Source organism: Theropithecus gelada, chromosome 5, assembly GCF_003255815.1.
Source record: "Theropithecus gelada isolate Dixy chromosome 5, Tgel_1.0, whole genome shotgun sequence".
Taxonomy (NCBI): domain Eukaryota; kingdom Metazoa; phylum Chordata; class Mammalia; order Primates; family Cercopithecidae; genus Theropithecus; species Theropithecus gelada.
In genome coordinates, this window is record NC_037672.1 from 60,832,038 (window position 1) to 60,859,421 (window position 27,384).

Genomic DNA, 27,384 nt, shown 5'->3' on the forward strand with positions numbered 1-27,384 from the left:
GTGCAGCCATTTCTGCACAATCTAGTTACTTGTCTAGCGTAGCCTGCTTATGGAGTTTTAAATCTATCAAAAAGTTATTTTAAAATGTTTATTTCCTTTTAAGGAAATACTTGTTTGTGCATCTAGAGTAGTACTGTTTAATAGAACTGTGCTGAGGGAAGTCCTATATCTGTGCTATTCAATAGGGTAGCCACTAATTAGATGTGACTGTTGAGCTTTTGAGATGTGGCTAGTATAACTCAGAAACTGAATTTTTAATTTTATTTGATTTAAATTTAAATAACCACGTGTGATTTGCAGTTATCATATTGGATGGTACAGATATAGAGCTTGATTTCATATATCTTGCTTTAGGCTGGGTGCAGTGGCTCATGCTTATAATCCCAGCACTTTGGGAAGCCAAGGTGGAAGGATTGCTTGGGCTCAGGAGTTTGAGACTAGCCTGAGCAACATAGTGAGGCCCCACCTTTATAAAAAATACAAAAATTAGCTGGGTGTGGTGGTTTACACTTGTAGTCCCAGCTACTCAGGAGGCTGAGATGGGAGGATAGATTGATCTCAGGAGGTCAAGGCTGCAATGAGCCCTGATTGCACCACTGCACTCTGGGCAACAGAGTGAGACCCTGTCTTAAAATAATAATAATAAAAAATAATAATAATAATAATATGTCTTGCTTTGAAAGCAAAGGGAATAATAAGAAAAAAATGGCAATTCTGGTCAAAGTTTTTATGTCACGCAATTAAAAATAGAATGGCTATCTAAATATTAAGTCTAACAGAATTTTATTTTGCTTTAATACAAAAATTTTAGGGCCACATCCCAGACAGATGAACTATTCTAGAAATTATAATGAAAGGGAAGTGTGTACACTTGAATGAAAGTTCTCAAAGGGATAAGTGGTTAACGGCTTCCATACTAATTAAACATGAAACAGTTTTAACTCTCATCAATTAGCATGTTTTATATAGATATAAGTTAATTTTGAGGTATCTTTCCATTTCTTACATAGGTTAAAGTAAAAAATGAGAATGTCGCTTTTGCTATGAAGTGTATAAGGAAGAAGCACATAGTTGACACCAAGCAGCAGGAGCATGTCTACTCAGAGAAGAGGATCTTAGAGGAGCTGTGCTCTCCATTCATTGTGAAGTAAGTGAGCACTTGGCTTCCAAGGACTTAGGATTTTCAGGCTCTTTATTTATTTATTGAAATTATTTTTATTTTTATTTTTATTTTTAATTTTTGTGGGTACATAATAGGCATATATATTTATGGGACGCATGAAATGTTTTGATACAGGCATGCAATGCATAGTAATTACAGCATGGAAAATTGGGTATCCATCCCCTTGAGCATTTATCCTTTTGTGTTACAAACAATCCGCTTATACTATTTTAGTTATTTTACAATGTCCAATTAAACTGTTATTGACTGTGATCTCCCTGTTGTGCTATCAGTTGCTAGATCTTATTCTTTTTTTCTATTTTATTTTGTCCCCATTAACCATCTCCCCTTCCTGCATGTCTCCCCACTACATTTTCCAGGCTCTGGTAACCACCGCTCTATTCTCTATCTCCATGAATTAAATTGCTTTGATTTTTAGATCCCGCAAATAAGTGAGAATATGTGATGCTTGTCTTTTTATGTCTGGGTTATTTCACTTAACATAACTACCTCCAGGGCCATCCATGTTGTTGCAAATGACAGAATCTCATTTTTTTTGTATGGTTGAGTAGTACTCGGCTCTTCTTTTAAACTTTCCATGCAAGAGGACAGAAAGAAGAGGAGGAGGAGGCCCCACTCTGGATTCTTCATCCAAATCACAGCAACAGTACTAAAAATATTAGAAGTTTGAAATCTGGGGTCAGATGTTTTCCAGTTGTTTTTATTCTTGAGTAAACATCACGAAAGTGTGTGTGTATATACATGTGTTTGAGTATGTATATATATGAATATAAAATTATTGAGGAATAGTTTGAACTGGTTATTTTATTCAGACTTAATGCAGAACTGGGGACTAGGGAAGCAAGGATATGTATGAAACTCCTCAGATAGCATCCTGATCTTGAATTTCTGCAGGAGGCAGCATTTGGGCACATGTGGGAAGCCAAGGGGGAATGTGCCCTGGTCCTAGTAGTACCTAGGTACCGAAACAGTCATCTCCTAATAGTTATTCTTTCTGTAGCTGTCACAAGAGTTTGCAGAAGAAATGTTAATTATTATAGGCCACAGCTCTCTATCCTTGTGAATTCAGGGGTAGTGGTGTAAGCCAGTTTATGCTTTCATGTATGTCATAATGCCCCAGAGTGTAGTTTTAGTGATTTCTGGGTAAAGTGTCCCTGTAATGACTAAAATTTATGATTTTTGTTCAAATGCTTGAAAAGACTCTTTCTGCCTATCCATCTTTCCAGACTCATTTTTTTCCCCCAAGATCAACAAAGAAGTTTGAACCCAGGCGGTGCTGCCAATAGAAAGTCATTCGATTACTTTTATATTAATTATGTTCCCAGAATGGATGCCCCTTTAAAATTAATATTTTATTAACAAACTCTGATGAGCAGCTTCAGGGCATGGATTAGATTGCATTCATTGTCTTATTTTCAACTCTTTTGAAAGTGCCTGGCGTGTAGTCAGGCAATAAAATGAAGAATAAATATTAATGACAACATTTATTGAGAAATTAACATATACCAGGTGCTGTTCTAAGCTATATCTCTATGTATAGATAATCAACACATTTATCTCACTGATCAATTAGAATAAAATGGATATATATATTTTTTTCAATGAATACGTATCAATAATATACATAATAATATGTAATCCATATAGAGTAAAATGAATATATATGTTCATTGAGAATCAATGAGAAAACAGAGGTTGCATAGCTAATAAATGTCTGATCTGGATTTAAGGCTTGGCATTTTGGTTCAGAGCCCACCCTTTGAACCATTTTACCTGACTGCTGCTTCTATCTGTATATGATATGGCTGCTGTACTGTCTACTTTGGTCTCGGTGTGGTGCTAGGGAGAAAAGGGTGTCTCTTGATGATTAAGACCCCAAAACTGCTTTTACACAATGTTCAAATATGATGCCCTGCCTAGGTTCCGCTTTGGAACTGAGGCTCCCATTCCCCTAGCTTCTAGGAGTGTGGTTGTCAGCTGAGGACTCTAGCTCAGTTCCTCTCTGGGCATTGGTTTATGTTTTTATTTGGTGAAGAGAACCACCTTGCCTAAGATCATATTCTCTCTTCGGGGACATGCATCCAACAACTGCAGAGCCCCTTGAAGCTGAGGCTTTTGTAGACACTAAAACATAGCCCAATTCTACTTCCTTCCTCCCCCACAGGTGTTGTTTCCAGTTGCACTCCCCACTAATCTGACTGCTTGCAAATCTCAGTCTCAGAGTCTATTTCCAGGGGAATCCAACGTCAATTAACCAACTAGGGGAGTTAAGACATTGACATGAATTACTACTATGCAGGGCAAATCTTAAAAGTGACATATGCAGGGGTCTCTGAGTTTTTGGAAAAAGGAGAGGACATATTTGGTAAGTGGGATAATGAGCTGTTTTGTTAAAAAGATGGCCTTGAAGGTTGGCCCTGAAGAATGGATAAAATTTTTACAGTGAATCTGAGATTAAGAAGTTCAGTCTATGGTTAGAGAAAGGCCAATCTAAGTAAAGAGATCCACAGGAGCAGAAGCAAGGCAGTAGGGAAATCAAAGAGGATTTGGCAAGAAGCCCAGTGTAGTTGTGGGGTATTTATATGGAGATGAGGATCATTGTTCGTAATGTTACGATGAGAGTTCTAAGCAATTTAAACAGGTTTTTAAACTAGATTTCTAATAATAACCATGTTTTTATCTGTCTTCACAGATTATATCGTACTTTCAAGGACAATAAATATGTATACATGCTTCTGGAGGCCTGCTTAGGTGGGGAGCTATGGAGTATATTAAGGGACAGGTAATGAAAAACTTTGTGTACTCACATCTGGTCTAAGGGATGCTATATTTATAATCATTAAAAAAGGCATAGAGGAAATCATTAGGAAATTATTATAAGAAAATATCTCTTGATAAAATAGAGTAGTAATAGTGATATTTTCTTAGCTAATGCTACAATAGTGCTGTAACACCACAGAAGGTAGTTGTTGTCATCTCTGTTTTAGGAATTAAAGAATCCCAGACTAGAGAGGAGGTGAACTATCCCAGGTTACATGACTAGTATAAAGCAGAGTCAGGGTAAAAACCCAGATGTTTCTGATTCCAAATCTCCTAGCAGAAGCAGTGTGATAAACAAAAGGTGGGGTATGGAGTGGGTAGTGGGTAAGCCCTCACTGAGGGCAGAGCAAGATGCCTATAAAAATTCAGTTTAACACAAAGGGGTGATTTTCACACAATTAAAGTCACAGATATTTACTAAGCACCACCTATGTAAAAGGCTCCATAGTGCATGGTGGGGGTCAGGAGGAGACGCTCTAGACAGTGTGGATTTTTGTAACCAAAAGAGTAAAAGGTAGAAACTTTACCTCCGACAAGTTTAGAGTTTCCTTGGGAGATATGTATACAGTTCTAAAACATTTCATTTTTTAGTGAGAAAACTAAGTGGTGACAAAGAAGTTGGAAATTTGTAGTTAAATGCCAAATAGTGTTGTAGATGGTGAGCTCCGAGGAGGGGAGAGAGAGAGAATGTGATGATAGAGGAAGGATTTGAATTAAACTCTAAACATGACCCAAATTTGGAAAGGCAGAGAGGCAGGGAAACTGCTTTAAGACAAAGCAGGGAAGTTGGGGTAGTATTGTGTCTCTTTGTAGATGGTGAACAGAAGAATTTGGGTAGAAGGTAAGGGCAACAGTAGACATGAGAACGTAGGTTGGCATTAGATTGTGGAGGCTGATGCAAGGTCACATATTTACAGTCAGACCTGTGCCAGTGTTTTTCAAAGTTGGTCACACATTGCATTCACTGGAAAGCTTTTACAAAGTAAAAATGCTGTGCCCTAATGCCAGAGGTTATGATTCATTTAATCTGGGATGGGGTCCAATAAATGATTTTTTAAATGCTTCTCAGACAATTTTAATGTGCATTTATGGTTGAGAATCACTGACTTAGGCAAGGAAAGAACATTGAGCATCTGAGTAGAAGATGAACGTGTTGTGTCAGGAACTTTTTTTGGACAGATTTGAATGGGGAGAACCTGGAAGGGTTCTTTCATGATATCTGCAAATGCATTCGCCTCTTCTATCTTTGCTTCAGTAGGCAAATTTGTTGAGAAAATCTAAATCATTTTAGGAAAGGGAGTTACTGCTACCTGTTAGGCACTGTGCTTAATCCTGAAAATGCTTTTAAGTAAGTATCAAACCTTTTTTACTGATAAGGATTCTGAGCCTCAGAACAGTTAAACAATTTTCTCAAGGATATAGTGAGTGAAAGAAACAGGAGTCAAACCCAGTTTCTGTCACTCCAAAGCCATGTTCCTCTGTGAGATCATGTGGCAAGTCACCACTGCATTAAAAATAATTCAGTCTGTAAAACTACACACAGTGCTGACAGAGGGGACTCTAATAAAAGATCAAGGGGCCCCAAACAGAAAAGACTTATGGTCCCATTTCTACCGGGGTTACTCTGACGTGCTATGCAAACAGGAAATGAAAATAATCACTTGAGTCATTTTTAAGTCAAGCAATAAGTTGCAAAAGTCTGGTTCAAGCTCTCCATTATAGTTGCAGTTTCTTCAGAGCTCGTGTTGGGAGTTTAAAGAAAGTCTTAGTTTTTGGATTTTTCTCTTTTACATGTTCATATATGATTACCAAAAATCATATATGTTGTTGTTGATATTTTAATTTTAGTGAAGTAGTTCTTGTTTGTATCACATATCTCCCTGAATTGCCTTATGATCTACAAACAGCTTAATTCATGGGTAGTATAAAATACATTTTATTGTTGATACCCTGCAAAATATTTATATTGCATAAACCTGCCAATCCAGTAATTGATTTGACACCTAGAATAGCACCAAAGATGTGCATCCAGAGTATTAAGAGGGAAAATGATTTTGTTGCAGAGGCAGCTTTGATGAACCCACCTCCAAATTCTGCGTTGCTTGTGTGACAGAAGCATTTGATTACCTGCATCGACTAGGTATTATCTACAGAGACTTAAAACCAGAAAACTTAATTCTAGATGCTGAGGGTTACCTTAAATTGGTAAGACAACTTTTCTCACTTACAGTCTCATATGAGATATTTCCCCTGGCAAAAGTTGTGTTATAGTTGCAATTTTCTTTTTAATTTTGGTGCAGCTGTTATTGTCTCTTTGGGGGTATGGCCTTTGACATTTCCTGACAATACAGGGAGCAGTGTTATGAGTACATTATTTTTGACCTAAGGATTTAATGTTTAACCATATTCACGACTCCTACAGAAGGTTCACATAATAGAATGCCTTTAAAATTGGATTTTGTCACTGTTGTTAATTTTTAATAATTTTAACTATTTTTAAAATGGATCCTTGCTATACATAGGGAGTGATATAAGGAGTAAGAAAAGAAGATAATATGATTTCCACCCCAAGATATCCACTGTATATATATAAAGAGAAGATAAACATAGAGACGTTAGTAGTTTTCTTGAAATCTTTCGAGATGATTATAATGGGGCCCCAGGGTTTAACATCACAACCCTGGAGTACAGGCTTCTTGAGGGCAGAGACTTTCCTGGCTTTCCATCTTTGTAATCTTCTGATCCCTAATATGAACTCGTTTGCATGTCACACTAAAGAAAAAATTACTACCAGTCACATAAACTGCTTTCAGTAAGAAACTGTAATAGATTGGACAGTCATAACTGAGGAGAAAGCAAGGCACTTTGGACCTTGGGAAGGAACCCCATTAGAATGGGGAACCCAGGCTTTTACCTGAGTCCATTTTTACTTCAAGGACGTTAGACCATCTCTGAACTTAACATTTACAAAGATTAAAAGTTTCTCACTTCAGAACTTTCATAAAAGGAAATAAAGATAGCTACAATTTAATGGGCAGTTACTATATTTAAAGCTACTATGCTAAACATTTTACAATTAACCTATTTAACAATCTATAAGATAGGTTAGATAGGTTTCATCACCCACATGTTATAGTTGTAGAATTCAGCCTTATGAATTAAATTTATTATGTGTAAATGCTAAGATATTTTTCTCGGTGGTAAAGAGTAAAATAAAAGCCCTTTCATGTGAAATCTGGCTAACTTCCAAGAAACACTTTTAATCATTCAAGCTTTATTTTATCCATGAAAGATAGCTTTGAGAACTGGTGAGGTACTAACACAAGACCCCAATCACTTCTGTTCTTCACAATTCCTTCATTGGTTATGCCTCCTACATCTCTTTACAGAAACTCTTTGGAGTATTGTAAAAGTAAAGCTAACATGAGGAATGCAGACAATTCAGTAGCTCCATCTCTTTTTTCTCATTACTGATTTTTCTTAAAAAGCTGTTTTTTAAAAAACATATTTCACATGTATAGGCATAGAGCTCAATAAATAACTGCTGTTATGCATTCTGCTAATTCACTTACCAATCAGCTAAACAAAGAGTAAGAACTATAGCCTTTAGTGATTAAAAAGTGAATATTAAATATTTCAATTTCTAGCTATGCATTAAACTATACATCTTGAAATCCTCTCACTACAAAATGTCTACTGGATGAAACATAAAAAGCAGCATTAAATATATGGCTGAGTTTATAAGACAACGTGAGAATTCCTCTGGGGTTTGAAACCAAACTTGAGCAGCAATATCTGGTGGAAATCACACATTGAAGCTGCCATCTTACGTGCACCTAGCAATCCTAGGTGGTCTAGAGGTTTGATTTTAGTAGCCGTGCCCTCTGGGAACAGGAGACCAAGCTTTGGACCTATGTAGTGTGGGTAGGTGAATCAGAGAACATTGCATGAAACCAGGAATCACATAGATTAAACTCTTGGAGAAATAGGAAACAAGAAATAAATATCAAATTTGTCATGACAGCTTACATGCAAAGAAACATGCTTTTCTCATTATTGGCTCTTAGTAGAGGAATAGAAACCTATCCCTAAGAGTTCTTGGCCACAGGTTGGTCTTAGTGGAGGTTGGGTGCCCAGTCTTCAAGGATGGAAAAATCTAAGCAAGAATTTAAATGAAATGGATCTATGTTGGTGGCATGCCCAAGTTCCCAAGAATCAATGTATATTCTTTCTGGAAGAATATACTCTTAACTCAGTACACAAAGAACTACTGGATCTAAAGTTCTAGGGAACATAAGCCAACATTAAAAAAAACAAATGTATGAGGAAAAAAGCTACTATAGGCATTAGTTTTCAGAAACAAAAAGAGCAGAAGCAGACACATAAATGCCTCATTTATTGGAGTAATCAGATATAGACTATACAGTAAATACATCTAATATGTTTTAAAACTAAGAGAGGGATAAAAAATGAGCAAGGATCAGAAACTTGAAAAAGATCTAACAGGTATGGAAGGAAACTAACAAAGCATCTAACAAGAAATTAAGAGTGTAATGATTGAAATTATATATGCAATGAAAGCTTTCATTAATGGTGGAGTAGCTTGCATTGGACTACCCTCTTGATAAGATTAATCATAACTGAAGGCATTGAAAATAAACAAAGAGTAGATATTCAAGCTTTGTAAAAAGGAAACCATGCTGGGTGAGATCCACATTAAAACAGCTGTTATACAGCTGTTCACTTCAGGACATTCTTCAGTGTATAAGGAATGGGGAATAAACCTTTAGTTAAAATTGTACCTCATGGTAAATTAGTGAGCATTTTTTATCAGGTTGTGAACAGGACAAGAATATCTCCTCGTATCACTTGTGTTTAACATTGTAATAGAGGTCTTAGCAAATTAAGTAAACTAAGAAAGATAAATGAAACCCCCAAAGATTATAAAGGAAGAAGTTACCTGTTTTTATTTTCAATCTGAATTTTTATTTAGAAAAGTGTGAAGACTCTACCCAAGAGGTACTAGAAACAAGAGGTAAGTTAAGTATGATTATAGGTACAAAGTAATATACAAATATAAATTCCGCTTTTATATACCAGCAATAAAAATTTATAAGTGAAATAAAATAACCTTCATAACACTAAAAATTATAAAATAATTTTGAGTAAATTTAATATGTAAAAAGTATGAGACCTCTACATTAAAACCAACAAAATATCACTGAAAAAAACTAAATGGCAAGATATACTATGTTCATGGATCAGATAATTCAATATTTGATAAGCTATTCTCCTCAAATTGATCTAAGATTCAATATTACTGCATTAAAAATTTGAGCGGCCATTTTTAAAGAAATGGAGACATTTATTCTAAAATTTACATAGAAATGCAAAATGATTAGAAGAAACTTTGAAAAAGAACAAAATTAAAGAATGGATACTATAAATATCAAGACTATGAAGCTAGAGTAATCAAGGCAGTATGATATGGGTATTGGAAAAGACAAATAACTCAATCTAATAGAATAAAGTCCAGAAATAAACATGTACAGTCAGCAAAAGAATTGTTTCAAAAAGCATTGCTGAAACAACTGGATATCCATATGTGGAAAAAAATTAACCTAAATCCCACCACAAACCATATACAAAAATTAATTCTAGATGAATCTTAGACCTGTAAATCACTTAGACATAAACATAGGGTAATATTTTCACAATTTGAGTAGGCTAATACTTCTTAGAATACAAATATTTGCAATATATATTTACATGACAAAAGTCTTGTATGTAGAATATGTAAAGAACTCCTACAAATCACTAATAAAAAGACAAATCAATTTTTTAAAATGGTCAACATCTTAACCACTTCACAGTGGCTGGCAAGGTGGCCAAATAGGAACAGCTGTGGTCTGCAGCTCAATGCAGAAGGCAGGTGATTTCTGCATTTTCAACTGAGATACCTAGCTCATCTCACTGGTACTGGTTAGACAGTGGGTGAGCTGAAGCAGGGTGGAGCGTCACCTCACCTGGGAACCGCAAGGGGTTGGGGAAGTCCCTCCCCTATCCAGGGGAAGCCATGAGGGACTGTGCTGTGAGGAATGGTGAATTGCGGCCTCAGATACTAAGCTTTTCCCATGGCCTTCGCAATCCACAGACCAGGAGATTCCCTTGGGTCCCCACATCATCAGGGCCCTGAGTTTCAAGCACAAAACTGGGTGGCCATTTGGGCAGACACTGAGCTAGCTGCGGGAGTTTTTTTTCTCATACACCAGTGGCATTTGGAATGCAAGTGAGACAGAACCATGCACTCCCCTGGAAAGGGAGCCAAGTGGTCTAGCTCAGTGGATCCCACCCCCACAGAGACAAGCAACCTAAGATTCACTGGTTTGAAATTCTCCCTGCCAGCACAGCAGTCTGAAGTCAACCTGGGATGCTCGAGCTTGGTGAGGGAAGGGACATCCACCATTACTGAGGCTTGAGTAGGCAGTTTTACCCTCACAGTGTAAACAAAGCCTCTGGGAAGTTCAAACTTGGTGGAGCCTGCTGCAGCTCAGCAAAACCACTATAACCAGACTGCCTCTCTAGATTTCCCCTTTCTGGGCAGGGCATCTGTGAAAGAAAGGCAGCAGTCCCAGTGAGGGGTTCATAGATAAAACTCCCGTCTCCCTGGAACAGAGCACCTGGGGTAAGGGGTAGCTGCGGGTGCAGCTTCAGCGGACTTAAACATTCCTGCCTGCCGGCTCTGAAGAGAGGAGTGGATCTCCCAGCACAGAGCTCGAGCTCTGTTAAGGGACAGACTGCCTCCTCAAGTGGGTCCCTGACCCTTTCTCCTCCTGACTGAGAGACACCTCCCAGCAGATACCTCATACAGGAGAGCTCCAGCTGGCATCTGGCAGGTGCTCCTATGGGATGAAGCTTCCAGAGGAAAGAACAGGCAGCAATCTTTGCTGTTCTGTAGCCTCACCTGGTGATACAAAGGCAAACAGGGTCTGGAGTGAACCTCCAGCAAATTCTGGCAGACCTGAAATAGAGGGGCCTGTTAGAAGGAAAACTAACAAAACAAACAGAAAGGAATAGCATCAACATCAACAAAAAGGACTTCCACACAAAAACCCCATCCAAAGGTCACAAACATCTAATACCAAAGGTAGATACATCCATGAAGATGAGGAAAAAACAGCACAAAAAGGCTGAAAATTCCAAAAACCAGAATGCCTCTACTCCTCCAAAAGATCACAACTCCTCACCACCAAGGGAACAAATTGGTGGGGGAAGATTTTGACGAATTGACAGAAGTAGGCTTTAGAAGGTGGATAATAACACACTCCTCTGAACTAAAGGAGCATGTTTTAACCCAATGCAAAGACTATAAGAACATTGAAAAAAGATTAGAGGAATTTCTAACTGGAATAACCAGCTTAGAGAAGAGCATATATGACCTTATGGAGCTGAAAAACAGCACAAGAACTTTGTGAAGCATACACAAATATCAATAGCTGAATCGATCAAGCAGAAGAAAGGATATCACAGATTGAAGATCAACTTAATGAAATAAAGCATGAAGGCAAGATTAAAGAAAAAAGAATGAACAAAGACTCCAAAAAATATGGGACTATGTGAAAAGACCAAACCTGAAAGTGTCTGTACCTGAAAGTGTATAGCCGAAAGTGTCACTATACCTGAAAGTGGTGGAGAGAATGGAACCAAGTTGGAAAAAACTCTTCAGGGTATTATCTAGGAGAACTTCTCCAACCTACAACAACCAAATTCAAGAAAAACACAGAACACCACAAAGATACTCCTTGAGGAGAGCAACCGCAAGACACATAATCAGCAGATTCACCAAGGTTGAAATGAAGGAAAAAATGTTAAGGGCAGCCAGAGAGAAAGGTCAGGTTACCAACAAAGGGAAGCCCATCAGACTAACAGTGTATCTCTCTACAGAAACCCTACAAGTCAGAAGAGAGTGGGGGCCAAAATTCATCATTCTTAACGAAAAGAATTTTCAACCCAGAATTTCATATCCAGCCAAATTAAGCTTCAGAAGCTAAGGAGAAATAAAATCCTTTACAGAGAAGCAAATGCTGAAAGATTTTGTCACTACCAGGCCTGCCTTACAAGAGCTCCTGAAGGAAGCATTAAATATGGAAAGGAAAAACTTTCCATATTTAATGGAAAAGCATTAAAATAAAAATGCCACTGCAAAAGCATTCCAAATTGTAGAGAACATCAACACTATGAAGAAACCACATCAACTATTGAGCAAAATAAGCAGCTATCATCATAATGACAGGATCAAATTCACACATTACATTTAACCTTAAATGTAAACATGCTAAATGACCAGTTAAAAGACACAGACTGGCAATTAGGAGAGAGTCAAGATGCATTGGTGTGCTGTTTTCAGGAGACCCATCTCACATGCAGAGACACACGTAGGCTCAAAATATAGGGGTGGAGGAATATTTACCAAGCAAATGGAAAGCAAAAGAATGCAGAGGTTGCAATCTTAGTCTCTGATAAAACAGACTTTAAACCAACAAAAGTCAAAAAAGACAAAGAAGGCTATTACATAATGGTAAAGGTATCAATGCAACCAGAAGAGCTAACTATCCTAAATATATATGCACCCAGTACAAGAGAGCCCAGATTCATAAAGCAAGTTCTTAGAGACCTACAAAGAGACATAGACTCCTACACAATAATAATGGGAGACGTTAACACTCCTCTGTCAACATTAGACAGATCAACAAGACAGAAAATTAACAAGGATATTCAGGAATTGATGTCAGCTCTGGACCAAGCGGACCTAATAGATATCTACAGAACTCTCCACTGCAAATCAACAGAATATACATTCTTCTCGGCACCACATCACACTTATTCCAAAATTGACCACATAATTGGAAATAAAACACTCCTCAGTAAATGCAAAAGAAGGGAAATCCTCACAGTCTCTCAGAGCACAGTGCAATCAAATTAGAACTCAGGATTAAGAAACTCACTCAAAACTGCACAACTACATGGAAACTGAACAACCTGCTCCTGAATGACTACCAGGTAAATAACAAAATTAAGGCAGCAATAAATAAGGTATTTGAAACCAATGAGAACAAAGACACAACATACCAGAATTGCTGGGACTCAGCTATAGCAGTGTTTAGAGGGGAATTTATAGCACTAAATGCCCACAGGAGAAAGTGGAAAAGATCTAAAATCGACACCCTAACATCACAATTAAAAGAACTAGAGAAGCAAGAGCAAACAAATTCAAAAGCTAACAGAAAACAAGAAATAATTAAGATTAGAGCAGAACTGAAGAAGGTAGAGGCATGAAAAACCCTTCAAAAAATCAATGAATCTAGGAGCTGGTTTCTTGAAATGATTTACAAGATAGACCACTAGCCAGACTAATAAAGAAGAAAAGAGAGAAGAATCCAATAGACACAATAATAAATGATAAAGGGGATATCACCACTGATCCCACAGAAATACAAACTACCATCAGAGAATACTATAAACACCTCTATGCAAATAAACTAGAAAATCTAGCAGTGGATAAATTCTTGAACACATACACCCTCCCAAGACTAAACCAGGAAGAGGTCGAATCCCTGAATAGATGAATAACAAGTTCAGAAATTGAGGCAGTAATTAATAGCCTACCAACCAAAAAAAGCCCAAGACCAGATGGATTCACAGCCGAATTATAACAGAGGTACAAATACGAGCTGGTACCACTCCTTCTGAAACTATTCCAAACAATAGAAAAAGAGGAACTCCTCCCTAATTCATTTTATGAGGCCAGCATCATCCTGATACCAAAATCTGGCAGAGACACAACAAAAAAGGAAAATTTCAGGCTAATATCCCTGGTGAACATCGTTGTGAAAATCTTCAATAAGGTGCTGGCAAACCAAATCCAGCAGCACATAAAAAACCTTATCCACCATGATCAAGTCAGCTTCATCACTGGGATGCAAGGCTGGTTCAACATATGCAAAACAAAAAATGTAATTCATTAGATAAAGAGAACCAATGACAAAAACCACATGATTATCTCAATAGATGCAGAAAAGGCCTTCGATAAAATTCAACACCCCTGTATGCTAAAACTCTCAGTAAACTAGGCATTGATGGAACATATCTCAAAATAATAACAGCTATTTATAACTGACCCACAGCCTATATCCTACTGAATGGACAAAACCAGGAAGCATTCCCTTTGAAAACCGGCAGAAGACAAGGATGCCCTCACTCACTCCTCCTATTCAACATAGTATTGGAAATTCTGGCCAGGGCAATCAGGGAAGAAAAAGAAATAAAGCGTATTCAAATAGGAAGAGAGGAAGTCAAATTGTCTTTGTTTGCAGATGACATGATTGTATATTTAGAAAACCCCATCATCTCAGCCCTAAATCTCCTAAAGCTGATAAGCAACTTCAGCAAAGTCTCAGGATACAAAATCTATGTGTCAAAATTACAAGCATTCTTATACACCAGTAACACACAGAGAGCCGAATCATGAGTGAACTCCTTTTCACAACTGCTGCAAAGAGAATAAAATACCTAGGAATACAACTTACAAAGGATGTGAAGGACCTTTTCAGGGAGAACTACGAACCGCTGCTCAAGGAAATAAGAGAGAACACAAATAGAAAAATATTCCATGCTCATGGATAAGAAGAATCATTTATAGATTCAATGCTATCCCCATCAAGCTACCACTGACTTTCTTCACAGAATTAGAAAAAAAAAACTACTTTAAATTTCATATGGAACCAAAAAAGAGCCTGTATAGCCAAGACAATTCTAAGCAAAAAGAACAAAGCTGGAGGTATCATAATACCTGACTTCAAACTATACTACGAGACTACAGTAACCAAAACAGCATGGTACTGGTCCCAAAACAGATATGTAGACCAATGGAACAGAACAGAGGCCTCAGAAATAACCCTATACCACCATCTGATCTTTGACAAATGTGACACAAACAAGCAATGGGGAAAAGATTTCCTATTTAATAAGTGGTGTTGGGAAAACTGCCTAGTCATATGCAGAAAACTGAAACTGGACCCCTTCCTTACACCTTATACAAAAATCAACTCAAGATGGATCAAAGACTTAAACATAAGACCTAGGACCATAAAAATCCTGGAAGAAAACTGGGGCAATACCATTCGGGACATAGGCATGGACAAAGACTTCATGTCTAAAACACCAAAAGCAATGGCAACAAAAGCCAAAATTGACAAATAGGATCTAATTAAACTAAAGAGCTTCTGCACAACAAAAGAAACTATCATCAGAGTGAACAGGCAACGTACAGAATGGGAGAAAATTTTTGCAATCTATCCATCTGACAAAGGACTAATATCCAGAATCTACAAAGTACTTAAACAAATTTACAAGAAAAAAAACAACCCCATCAAAAAGTGGGCAAAGAATATGAACAGACACTTCTCAAAAGAAGACATTTATGCAGCCAACAGACATGAAAAAATGCTCATCATCACTGGTCATTAGAGAAATGCAAATCAAAACCACAATGAGATATCGTCTCACGCCAGTTAGAAGGGCAATCATTAAGAAGTCTGGAAACAACAGATGTTGGAGAAGATGTGGAGAAATAGAAATGCTTTTACACTGTTGATGGGAGTGTAAATTAGTTCAACCATTGTGGAAGACAGTATGCTGATTCCTCAAGGATCTAGAACCAGAAATACCATTTGACCCAGCAATTCCATTACTCGGTATATACCCAAATGTTTATAAATCGTTCTACTATAAAGATACATTCACATGTATGTTTATTTCAGCACTATTCACAATAGCAAGACTTGGAACCAACTCGAATGCCCATCAATGATAGACTAGATAAAGGAAATGTGACACATATACACCATGGAATACTATGCATAAAAATGGATGAGTTCATGTATTTTGCAGGGACATGGATGAACTGGAAACCATTCTCAGAAAATTAACACAGGAATAAAAAACCAGACACTGCATGTTCTCCCTCATAAGTGCAAGTTGAATGATGGAGAACACATGGACACAGGGAGGGGAACATCACACACCAGGGCCTGTTGGGGGTTGGGGGGTCTAGGGACAGAATAGCATTAGGAGAAATACCTCATGTAGATGATGGGTTGATGGGTGCAGCAAACCACCATGGCATGTGTATACGTATGTAACAAACCTGCATGTTCTGCACATGTATCCCAGAACTTAAAGTATATATATTTAAAAAAACAGTTCACAAAAGAAAATATAGAAATGGTCAGTAAGTCATGTCAGTAGTCATCAAGGAAATGCAAATTAAAACCATAGAGTTGCCATTTCATACCTACTTAAAAAGATTTATAATACCAAGTGTTGGTGAGGCTGTTCCCCTACATTTCTATTAGGAAAAGAAAATTGTAAACCATTTCAAAGAGTAGCTAGGCAGTTTTTCATAGAGTCAAACGTATACCTATTCTGTGACATGAAATTCCACTTTTTTGGTATTTATCTAGGTAAATTGAAATGTCTTCAAATATCTTGGCCACAAACTTTATAACAACTTTATTCCTAATAGCCCCCAAATTGGAAAAAGCCAAAATATCCATCATCAACTGAATGTATAAACATGTAGTAGTGTACTCAGCAATAGAATGGTGCTCACCAATAAAAAGGAACATGAATGCAGTTTTTAAACTGACAATCAAAGGAAGCCACACACAGAAGAGTACCTTCTGCATGATTCCATGCATCAAAGTTCTAGAACAGGTGGCAGACAAAAATACAATGGTTATCTCTGGGAAAAACATTTGACTGGAAAGGAGCTTGAGGGATTTTTTTGAAATAATGGAAATGCCTATATCTTGACAGTACAGTGGTTGCAGCTACATCAGTATAATATGCATTAAAATTCAATGAACTGTACACTAAAAATCTATAGATTTTATTGCTTATAAATCAATTTTAAAAACTATCATAAAGAGTGGGAGAAATGAAAAGAGTTGGAGAATAGAGTGGAGTCCTAGACAAAAATCATGTAGAGAATGAGGGAAAAGCAGTATTTAAGAAATAGTAACTAAAAAATTTCCAGAAATTAAAAATGACACCGTTCATCAAGTAAAGGGACCCCAACAATTCTAAACTGGGATAAACAAGTTCCTATTTTACCTAACAAACCACTCCAAAATATAATAGCTTAAAACAACAATAATCATTTATGATCTCAGGTTTCTGTGGGTCAGGAATTTGGAAGTGATTTTGCTTGAGGTCTCTCAGGAAGTTACAGTCAGATGGTGTCGGGGGCTGCAGTCACCTGGAGGCTCAGAGACCCATTAGATTAGAGGAACCGAATGCAAGGTGACTCCCTCCTGTGCTGCAAGCTGATGCTGGCTGTTAGTTGGGTGCCTTAATTCTTCTCCAGGTGGGCCTCTTCCTGGGACCAATTGAATAACTCATGGCAGCTGGCTTCCCTCAGGGTGGGTCATCCAAGAGACAATGAAAAAGCTACAAAGCTTTTGGAAGACCTGCTCTTGGAAGTCACACACTAGCACTTCCAGTGTGTTCTGTTGGCTAAACAGGGTCTGCTCTTATTCACTGTGGGATGAGACGCTTCAGAATAGCAAAAGGATATCACAGATGTTTGCCATTGTAGTAGTGAAAGTACAAAATAAAAACAAACATAAAGTCTTAAGAGCTATCCCAAGGAGAAAAGATAGTTTATATGTAAAGGAATAAAAATTAAGCTTTCCGTTGGCATCTCAACAGCAACAATAGAAGCTAGAATGCAGAATTTAAAGTTCTGAAAAAAAGTAAATGAAAGACTTGAGTTACATGTCCAGGGAAACTGTCTTTCAGAAAGGATGAAATAAGGACATTTTCAGACAAAGATAAAGGGTGTTTATTTCTACATACAAAGGATATGCTTAAGAGAGAAGAAAAATGATCCCTGATGAAGGATCTGATATGCTACAAGGAGTGGTGACCATAAAGAAATGGTAAACATGTTACCTTGTTAAAAAGTTATGGCATAAAGTAATAATTATTCCAATAGATAGTATTAAAATTTTAAAAATGTGAAATAACTGAACAACAGTAGCATGCAAACTGAGAGTGGGTATAATTGGAATTAAAATAGAAGGATAAAATTCTTTTTTTGAGAAAATGTTACTTTAAAAGTGGGCTGCAAAAGAGAAACAGAAAATCCAAAAATAATCAAAGAGAAAGCATAAATTAAGGAAATAGAAAAGAAATCCAGTATATGTAAATGGACTTAACTCTTCAGGTAAAAAACTATTGTCAAATACATTTAAAAACTAAAAATTGGCCAGGCACGATGGCTCACGCCTGTAATCCCAGCAATTTGGGAGGTCGAGGCGGGCGGATCACGAGGTCAGGAGATCGAGACCATCCTGGCTAACACAGTGAAACCCCATCTCTACTAGAAATACAAAAAAATAGCCAGGTGTGGCGGCGGGCGCCTGTAGTCCCAGCTCCTCGGGAGGCTGAGGCAGGAGAATGACTTGAACCCGGGAGGCGGAGCTTGCAGTGGGCCAAGATCTCCCCACTGCACTCCAGCCTGGGAGACAGAGCAAGACTCTGTCTAAAAAAAAAAATTAAAAAAATTAAATAAAAAAAATCACCTATGTGATGTTTACAAGAGATATGCTTAAAATATGAGGATGCACAAAGGTTGGAATTAAAAGGGTGGAATTCCTAAAGATAAATGGGGTTACCACATGATCATGAAAGGCCGATTTCACCAAAGTGATATAAAAATCCTAGTATTCTATTTACTTAATAAAATGCTTCAAAAATAAAAATAAAAGGAATTTGGCAGATAAGGACACATGAGCAATTGCAGAAATTTTAATATATATTCCTCAGAAATTGGTAGAACATTTAGATCCAAAATCACTAAAGCTTTAAAGATGTATAAAACACAAATAATACACTTCATCTAATGGGCTTGTAGAATATTGTTCCCAATAGGTGGAGAATACACATTAACAAAATTTGATCATATACTGGGACATTAAGCAAGTTTCATGAAGTAGCAAAAATGGGAATTGATTGGGCTGGCAGCCTAGCCAGAGCTGTTTTTGCTGAGGCTCCTGAGCAGACTGCAGTGGGATGGAGTCTGGAAAGGGTGGCCTACGGTGGGGTGTGCCCTGTGGCAGTACAACAGGACTTCCATCTGGGTGATGGACACTGTGGGCAGTCCAGTTTTAAATACAGTGTCTTATAAGAATGACTTTGGTCTCATTCTACAAATTCTGACAAGTGGCATTTTCATCCTCCTTCATCAATTCTTGGCAATATCTATGAGGGGTCAGATACCTAAGGGAGGCAAGTAAGGGAAAGTTTGCTTGTCTGTGTGTTTTTTCAGCAGAGGAAAATCAGGGAAAGCCCAGAGAAAAAGGCCTAAATAAGAGGAGAAAAGTCTGGGTTCGGAAAGTGTGTCTTTGGAGTCTGTAGCGGTGTGTCCTTTCTTAATAATTATAGATGATGAGTTTGTGGTGAGGGGTTAAGACCTCATTCTACTCTTATTCCTTAGTCATGATTGAGATTGTCAGCCTGATTTTTTCCAAAATGAATCTCACCTGGGTTCAAGCTGTTTTTAATCAGAAATCACACTGAGTGGAGATTAAATAACTGAAGGACCATCATTATATCTTACCAGCCCGTCAGAGAATTTCTTATATCTTACTCCACTTTTCAGGCCAAGAAGAGCTGATGAAGGTTAAGAACCTTTCTTCTGGTTGTAGTGAATGAATCCACAACAATGTTAAGATTAGGACAATACTTAAAGGATTTAAAAGAAAGCCCACTTTATTCTCAACCTATGCAGCATTTATATAGTAGCTAGCCTTTTTTTGCGATTCTTCAGGAGAAAACTTGGTTTTACTCTAACAAGTAATAATCCAATAAATCTCAGCTGCTGCTCATCAATAAATGTCCTAGATGAATGTATTGTTAACTCATGTGAGTAATGCATCTCAGCTAAAATTCAGAGCCTACCCACATGATTTTGCACAGGATGTGTTAACAGAGCAACTTAATCTTACTTATATTGAGTATAAGAAAATACAAGACAAGACATATTAAATGTTGATATTATTGCCTATCATCTATCTGCCTCTTTATACTGATAGCCCTATAATGGCAAACTATGCTAGGGTGTTTACTGCTGAACTTAGCATGTTACTTAGCACATAAGAATGAATGAAACCAAAAGTTATTTGAAAAGATCAATAAAATCAGTAAGTCTCTATCCAGATTAAGAAAAAAAGCATGAAAGAGTAAAGATATAAATTACTAATATCAGAAATGAAAGAGGGCACATGGATTCCACAGATTTCATGGATATGGATTCTACATATTCCATGGAAATTAAAATGATAATAAAAGGATGCTATGAACAACTCTGTCTACAAATTTGATGACCTAGATGAAATGGACTAATTCCTTGAAAGACACAATCTGTCAAAAGTCACACAAGAGGAACAGGCAATCTGAATAGGCCTTTATCTATTAAAGAAGTTGAATCAATAATTAATAACCTTCTAGAACAAAAAGAACCAGGCTTAGATGGGTTTACTGGTGAATTCCAGCAAACATTCATCTAAGAAATTATACTGATTCTCTACCATGTCTTTCAGAAGATAAAGCAGAGGGAATACTCCATAACTGATTTTATGAGGCCATTATTACCCTAATACCAGAAGCAGACATAGACATTCCAGGAAAAAACAACAACAACAAAACTACGCACCAATATCTCCCATGAACATAGATGCAGAAGCTCCCAGCAAAATATTGACAAATAGAATCCAACAATGTATACAAAGGATTATATACCACAACCAAGTAAAATTTATTCCAGGTATTCAAGACTGGTTCAATATTTGAAAGTCAATGAATGTAATCCATTACACCAGCAGACTGAAAAGAAAAGCATTATATTATCATATCAATAAATGCAGAAAAGCCATTTGACAAAGTCGAATACTCATCCATGATAAAAACTCTAGTAAACTAGGAACAGAGGAGAACTTTCTCAACATGATAAAGAATACCTACAAAAAGCCTACAGCTCACATCATACCTAATGGTGAGAAACCAGAAACTTTTCCACTAAGATCAGGAACAAGGCAAGGATGTCTTCTCTTACCACTCTTTTTCAGCATCACACTGGAAGTCCTAGTTAATGCAGCAAGACAAGGAAATACAGGGTATATGGATTTGGAAGAAAGAAATAAAAGTCTTTGCTCACAGATGATATGATTATCTATGTAGAAAATCTTAAAGAATCAACAGCAACAACAACAACAAATCTCATGGAACTAAAAAGCACTTACAGCAAGGTTGCAGGATACAAGGCTAACATGCAAAAATCAATCACTTTCCTATATACTAGCAATGAACAAGTAGAATTTGCAGTTAAAAACACTAGACCATTTACATTAGTACACACAAAATGAAATAGGTTTAAATATAACAAAATATATGTACGATCTATGAGGAAAACTACAAAATTTTGATGAAAGATATGAAAAAAACCTAAAATAAATGGAGAGTATTCCATGTTCATGAATTGAAAGACTCAGTATTGCTAAAATAAAATCTTCAGCCAAATTAAATGTAAAGGAATTTAATTGATCAATGGGTGATTCATGAATTGGGCGGCCCCAGAATCACAGCAGATTCAGGGAGACTCCCAGGGGTGCCTCATGGTCAGAACAAATGTACAGACAAAAAAGGGAAGTGACATACAGAAATTGGAAGGTACAGAAACAGCTGGATTGGTTACAGGTTGGTATTTTCCTTATTTGAACACAGTTTGAACATTCAGCAGTGTATGAGTAGTTGAAGTATGGCTTCTGGGATTGGCTAAGACTCAGCTATGGTTACAGGGGCATGCTCCTAAGTTAGGTTTTCAATCTTGTCTACCTACTAGGTTAGGTTGCAGTTTGTCCACAAGGACTCAAATATAGAAATATGGAGTCCTTCTCAGGCCACATTTAGTTCCCTTTGACAATATCCTTAAGATGTCAGTTCTTCCCAATTTGATCTATAAATTCAATTCAATTTCAATCAAAATCTCATCAGGTTATTTTGTGTACAGTAAGAAACTCATTCTAAAGTTTATAGGTGGAGGCAAGAGACCCAGAATAGCCAATGTAACATTGAAGGAAAACAGAGTTGGAGGACTGACACTTCCCAATGTCAAGACATACTATAAAGCTACCATACTGAAGACAGTGTGGAATTGACAAAAGGAAAGACAAATAGATCCATGGAGCAAAATATAGAACCCAAAAGTAGATCCATGTAAACATAGTCAATTGATGTTTGACAAATAAGCAAAGCAATACATAGAGCAAAGATAGTCTTTTCAGCAAATACTGTTGGAACAATGAGACATCCAGATGCTAAAAAGTAAATCTAGATACAGACCATGTACCCTTCATGAAAATTAACTCAAAATGGATCAAAGACCTAAATATATAATGCAAAACAAAAAACTCCTAGAAGATAACATAGGAGGAAGACTTTGAATATGGCAATGGCTTTTTAGATACAACACCAAAGGCATGATCCATGAGAGAAATAATTGACAAACTGGACTTCATTAAAATTAAAAGCTTCTTGGCTGCGCCCAGTGGCACATACCTGTAATCCTAGCACTTTGAGAAGCCAAGGTGGACGGATCACTTGAGCTCCGGAGTTTGAGAGCAGCCTGAGCAACATGGTGAAACCCCATCTCTACAAAAACCACAAACAATTAGCTGGGCGTGGTAGCTCACACCTGTAGTCCCAGCTACTTGGGAGGCAAAGGTAGGAGGATTGCCTGAGACCAGGAGGTTGTGGCTGCATTGAGCAGAGATCATGCCACTGCACTCCAGCCTGGGTGAAAGAGTGAGACCCTGTCTCAAAACAAAGAAACAAACAAACTGAACAAAAACTTCTGCTCTGTGAAAGACTGTTAAGAGAATTAGAAGACAAGCTACTGACTGGGAGAAAATATTTGCAAAAAATATACTTGATAAAGGATTGTTATAAAAATATATAAACCATAAGAAAACAAACAACTCGATTAAATACTCAGCAAAAGACCTGAAGAGACACCTCACCACAGAAGATATACACATCTCAAATAAGCATATGAAAGGTGTTCAAAATCATAAGTCTTTAGGGGATTGCAAATCAAAGCAATGAGATACCACTACACACCTATTAGAGTGGTTAAATTCTAGAACACTGGCAACACCAAACACTGATAGGAATGCAAATGGTACAGCCACTTTAACAGGCAGTTTGGAGGTTTCTTGCGTAACTACTCATACCTTTACCATATGATCCAACAATCATGTTTTTTGATATTCATGGAAAGTAGTTGAAAACTTCTGTTTACACAAAAAACTATACACAGAAGTTTATATAGCAGCTTTAATCATAACTGCCAAAACTTGGAAGCAGCCACAGTATCCTTCAGAAGGTGAATGGGTAAACAGTGCTAAATCCAGACAATGGAGCATTTTTCAGTGCTAAAAGGAAATGACTTATCAAGCCATGAAAAGACATGGAAAAACAAAATACATATTATTAAGTGGAAGAAGCCAATCTAAAAAGGTTACATACTTCATTATTCCAACTAAATGACATTTTGTAAAAGGCAAAAATATTGGAGACAGCAAAAAGATTCGTGGTTGGTGGGGTTTGGGGCAGGGGAGAATAAATGAATAGGCAGGACACAGGATTTTTAGGAGAGTGAAAATACTCTGCATGGTACAGTAACAGTGGATACTTGCCATTGTACATTTGTCCAAATCCATAAAATATGCAACACCAAGAGTGAATCTTTATGTGACAGGTAGACTTTGGGTGTTCATGATGTATCAATATAAATCCATCAGTTGTATCAAGTGTTTCACTCTGGTGAGGGATGTTGATAATGGGGAAAGCTATAATATATTGGAGCAGGAATTATACAGGAAATCTGTGTCATTCCTTTCCATTTCACTGATTGCTCTAAAAAAGTGAAGTCTTAAAAATTTTACTAAATCACCACTTTACCAGATTAAATGAGAAAAACATTATATAACTACCTTAATAGATGCTGAGAAAATTTTAACATATTTCTACATTCAGTTATGATAAAATATCTTAGCAAACTGTGAAGAAAAATAATTTTATTAACCTAATGAAACCTTACAAAATTTAGGGCAAACATTGTACATAATTATGAAACATTAGAAGTATACCACTGACTTTTGAGAGTCGGTGGTATAAGCACTTCTATTTGGTATTTTACAGGAGGTCCCAATGCAGCAAACTATGAATAAAATTAAAAGATGGATTGAAAAGTGAACAATAAAACCTTCCAGGTGATACAATTAAATCTATGGAAATCCAAAATGTAACAAGAGGCCAGGCACAGTGCCTGTAATCCCAGCACTTTGGGACACCTCAGGAGGGAGTTGACACCTCAGGAGTTCAAGACCAGCCTGGGCAACATGGTGAAACCCCATCTCTACAAAAAATATAAAAATCAGCTGGGTGTGGTTGTGCACTCCCGTAGCTTCGCTTACTCGGGAGGCTGAGGTGGGAGGATTGCTTGAGCCCAGGAGGTTGAGGCTGCAGTGAGCCACGATCATGCCACTGCACTCCAGCCTGGGTGACTGAGTGAGACCCTGTCTCAAAATAAATAAATAAATAAATAAATAAATAAATAATAACATGGTAAATAGATAGCCTACAGGATGGGAGAAAATTTTTGCAAACTAGGCATCTGACAAAAGTCTAACATCCAGAATCTATAAGAAACTTAAACAAATTGACAAGAAAAAAACATCCCATTTAAAAGTTGGCAAGGGACATGAACAGATGCTTCTCAAAAGAAGACATACCTGTGGCAAACAAGCATATGAAAAAATGCTCAACATCACTAATCATGGGAGAAGTGCAAATAAAAACCACAGTGGGATACTATCTCAAACCAGTCGTAATGGCTAACATTACAAAATCAAAAAATAGCAGATACTGGCAAGGTTTCAGAGAAAAGGGAACACTTACGCTGCTGAGGGGATTGTAAATTAGTTCAGCTATTGTGGAAGGCCGTGTGGCGATTTCTCAAAGAGCTTAAAATCATCATGCAACCCAACAGTCTCATTATTGGATATATACCAAAAGGCATATAAATCATTCTACCGTAAAGACCCATGCACACATATGTTCATTACGGCACTATTCACAGTAGTAAAAACATGGAATCAACCTAAATCCACATCAACAGTAAAGAAAATGTTGTACATATATAACATGGAATACTACACAACCATAGAAAATAATGAAATCATGTACTTTGCAGCAACATGGTTGGAACTGGAGGCCATTATTCTAAGAGAACTAACACAGGAACAGAAAACCAAATACTGCATGTTCTCTCTTAGAAGTAGGAGCTAAACATTGAGTACATATGGACACAAAGAAGGGAATAATAGACACCAGGACCTACTTGAGGGTGGAGGATAACAGGAGGGAGAGGATTAAAAAACTACCTATCAGGACTATGCTTATTACCTGGATGATGAGATAATCTGTACACCAAACCCTGTGACATACAATTTACTTATATAACAAACCTGCACATGTACCCATGGACCTAAAATAAAAGTTAAAAAAAAGAATCAGGTAGAGAGTTTAGTATAGTTGTGGGTGTAAGATTAATAATGCAACAACTTAGTGTATTTTTAAATGCCAGAAACATAGTTGATACATAGGCATAAACATGCCATTTACAAAAAGCATGGAAATATGTATCTAGAGCTAACTCTAACAAAAGTGTGTAAGAGCTTTATTGAGAAACATAAAAATTTATGGAAAGATGTTTAAAAGACCTAAATTGATAGATAATATGGATTTTTCTCTCTTCTGGGTACAGAGCTAGATAGCATATCTCAGACTTTTTCTGGTTAGTTGTGACCTTGTGGCATAGTTCTAAATAGTGAAATGTGAGCAAAAGTGATGTTTACCACTATCAGACCTAAAGTGTAAAAATTGTTTGCAGCTGATCTTTATGCACTCTTTCTGGCTTGTTAATGAACATAGCCAGTTGGAAGTTGACAGAGTCCTAAGATGGAAGAACCCTGCATTTCTGAATCACTCCTCAGCTACAGATTAAATACACTTCCAATGGAAATTCCAGCAGAACTTTTTGTGAAGCTTGGCAAACTGATTCTAAAACTTATGTAGAGTAACCAAGGGCCAAAAATAGCCAAGACATTTCTGAAGATAAACAAGGAGAACAGTGTGGAAATAAATTGCTCCCTCAGATATGAGAACTAATTATAATGCTATAGCTCAAACTATTAGTGGAGGAGAGGCAAGTTAAGACCACAGTAATTTTATAATCACAGGTGGCAAAAAATAAAAAGTTTATATTACTAAATGATGGTGACGACGTAGAGCAGTCAGAACTCTTATACGAAGGGGTGGCAATATCACACAATCCCTTTGGAAAATAATTTGGCAATATCTAGTAAAGCTGAAGAAACCATGTCTTTGACCCAGCATTTTTACTCTTGTATACATTTCTACTACGTAACCTAGAAAATCATGTTAATAGAAGCATTTTTGCAATAATACACGATTGGAAATAACACACATGTCCACCAACAGCAAAATGGACAAAAATCATGCTATGTTAATCCAATAGTGTTATAATGCAGCAGTGAAAATAAGTGGACTATATAGGGTATAGATTAAATTGACAAATATAAATTTTCAGTAAAAAAGACCATTTGCCCGAGATCAAATACGTTAAGATTTATCTAAAATTTTAAAAAACTGTAAAGTATTTAAGGATATTAGATTTGTGGTTAAATTAGAAATCAATGCAAGCAAATGATGAACACAAAAGTCAGGGTAATGGGACCTTTGGGCAATGAGCAAGAGGACACTGTGGGAGGAAGACAGAAGGCTTCGGTGTTGCTTCTGTTTAGTTATTAAACTGTTGGTAGACGCAGGGGTGTTTTATTCTCATGCTTTATAACCCTTTATATGTCACATTATTTTATATGTATCGATTATTTTTTAAATTGAAAATTAAAAATAATCACCAACTGGAACCATATTTTTATTGCCAGATCATTATTAGCCAGACCATTATTAGCTGTACTTGACAGTTAAGTTTTTCTCACCAATGTGCTAAACACATACTGTTGCTTCTCACTTAAACGTCTTCTACTTCCTCATCAATTTGTATAGTAAGAAGGTTCCCTTTGAACCTGGTTCAAATTTTACTACAGACAAGTCTCCATGATCTTCCTAAACCTCATTATGTCTTAATAAAACTGACGTTAATGATTATTTCT

At 36.9% G+C, this 27,384-nt stretch overlaps 1 protein-coding gene across 4 annotated transcripts in view; it reads left to right on the forward strand.

The window, feature by feature from the left end:
- The window catches only part of PRKG2 (protein kinase cGMP-dependent 2), a 121,627-nt gene that overhangs the window by 70,893 nt on the left and 23,350 nt on the right, over positions 1 to 27,384 (forward strand). For all 4 annotated transcript variants that reach the window (XM_025385849.1, XM_025385848.1, XM_025385850.1 and 1 more), the window contains 3 exons: positions 1,011 to 1,147; positions 3,876 to 3,965; positions 6,067 to 6,208. In XM_025385849.1, the coding sequence (XP_025241634.1) occupies positions 1,011 to 1,147; positions 3,876 to 3,965; positions 6,067 to 6,208 (369 nt within the window). The remainder of the gene's footprint in view (positions 1 to 1,010; positions 1,148 to 3,875; positions 3,966 to 6,066; positions 6,209 to 27,384) is intronic.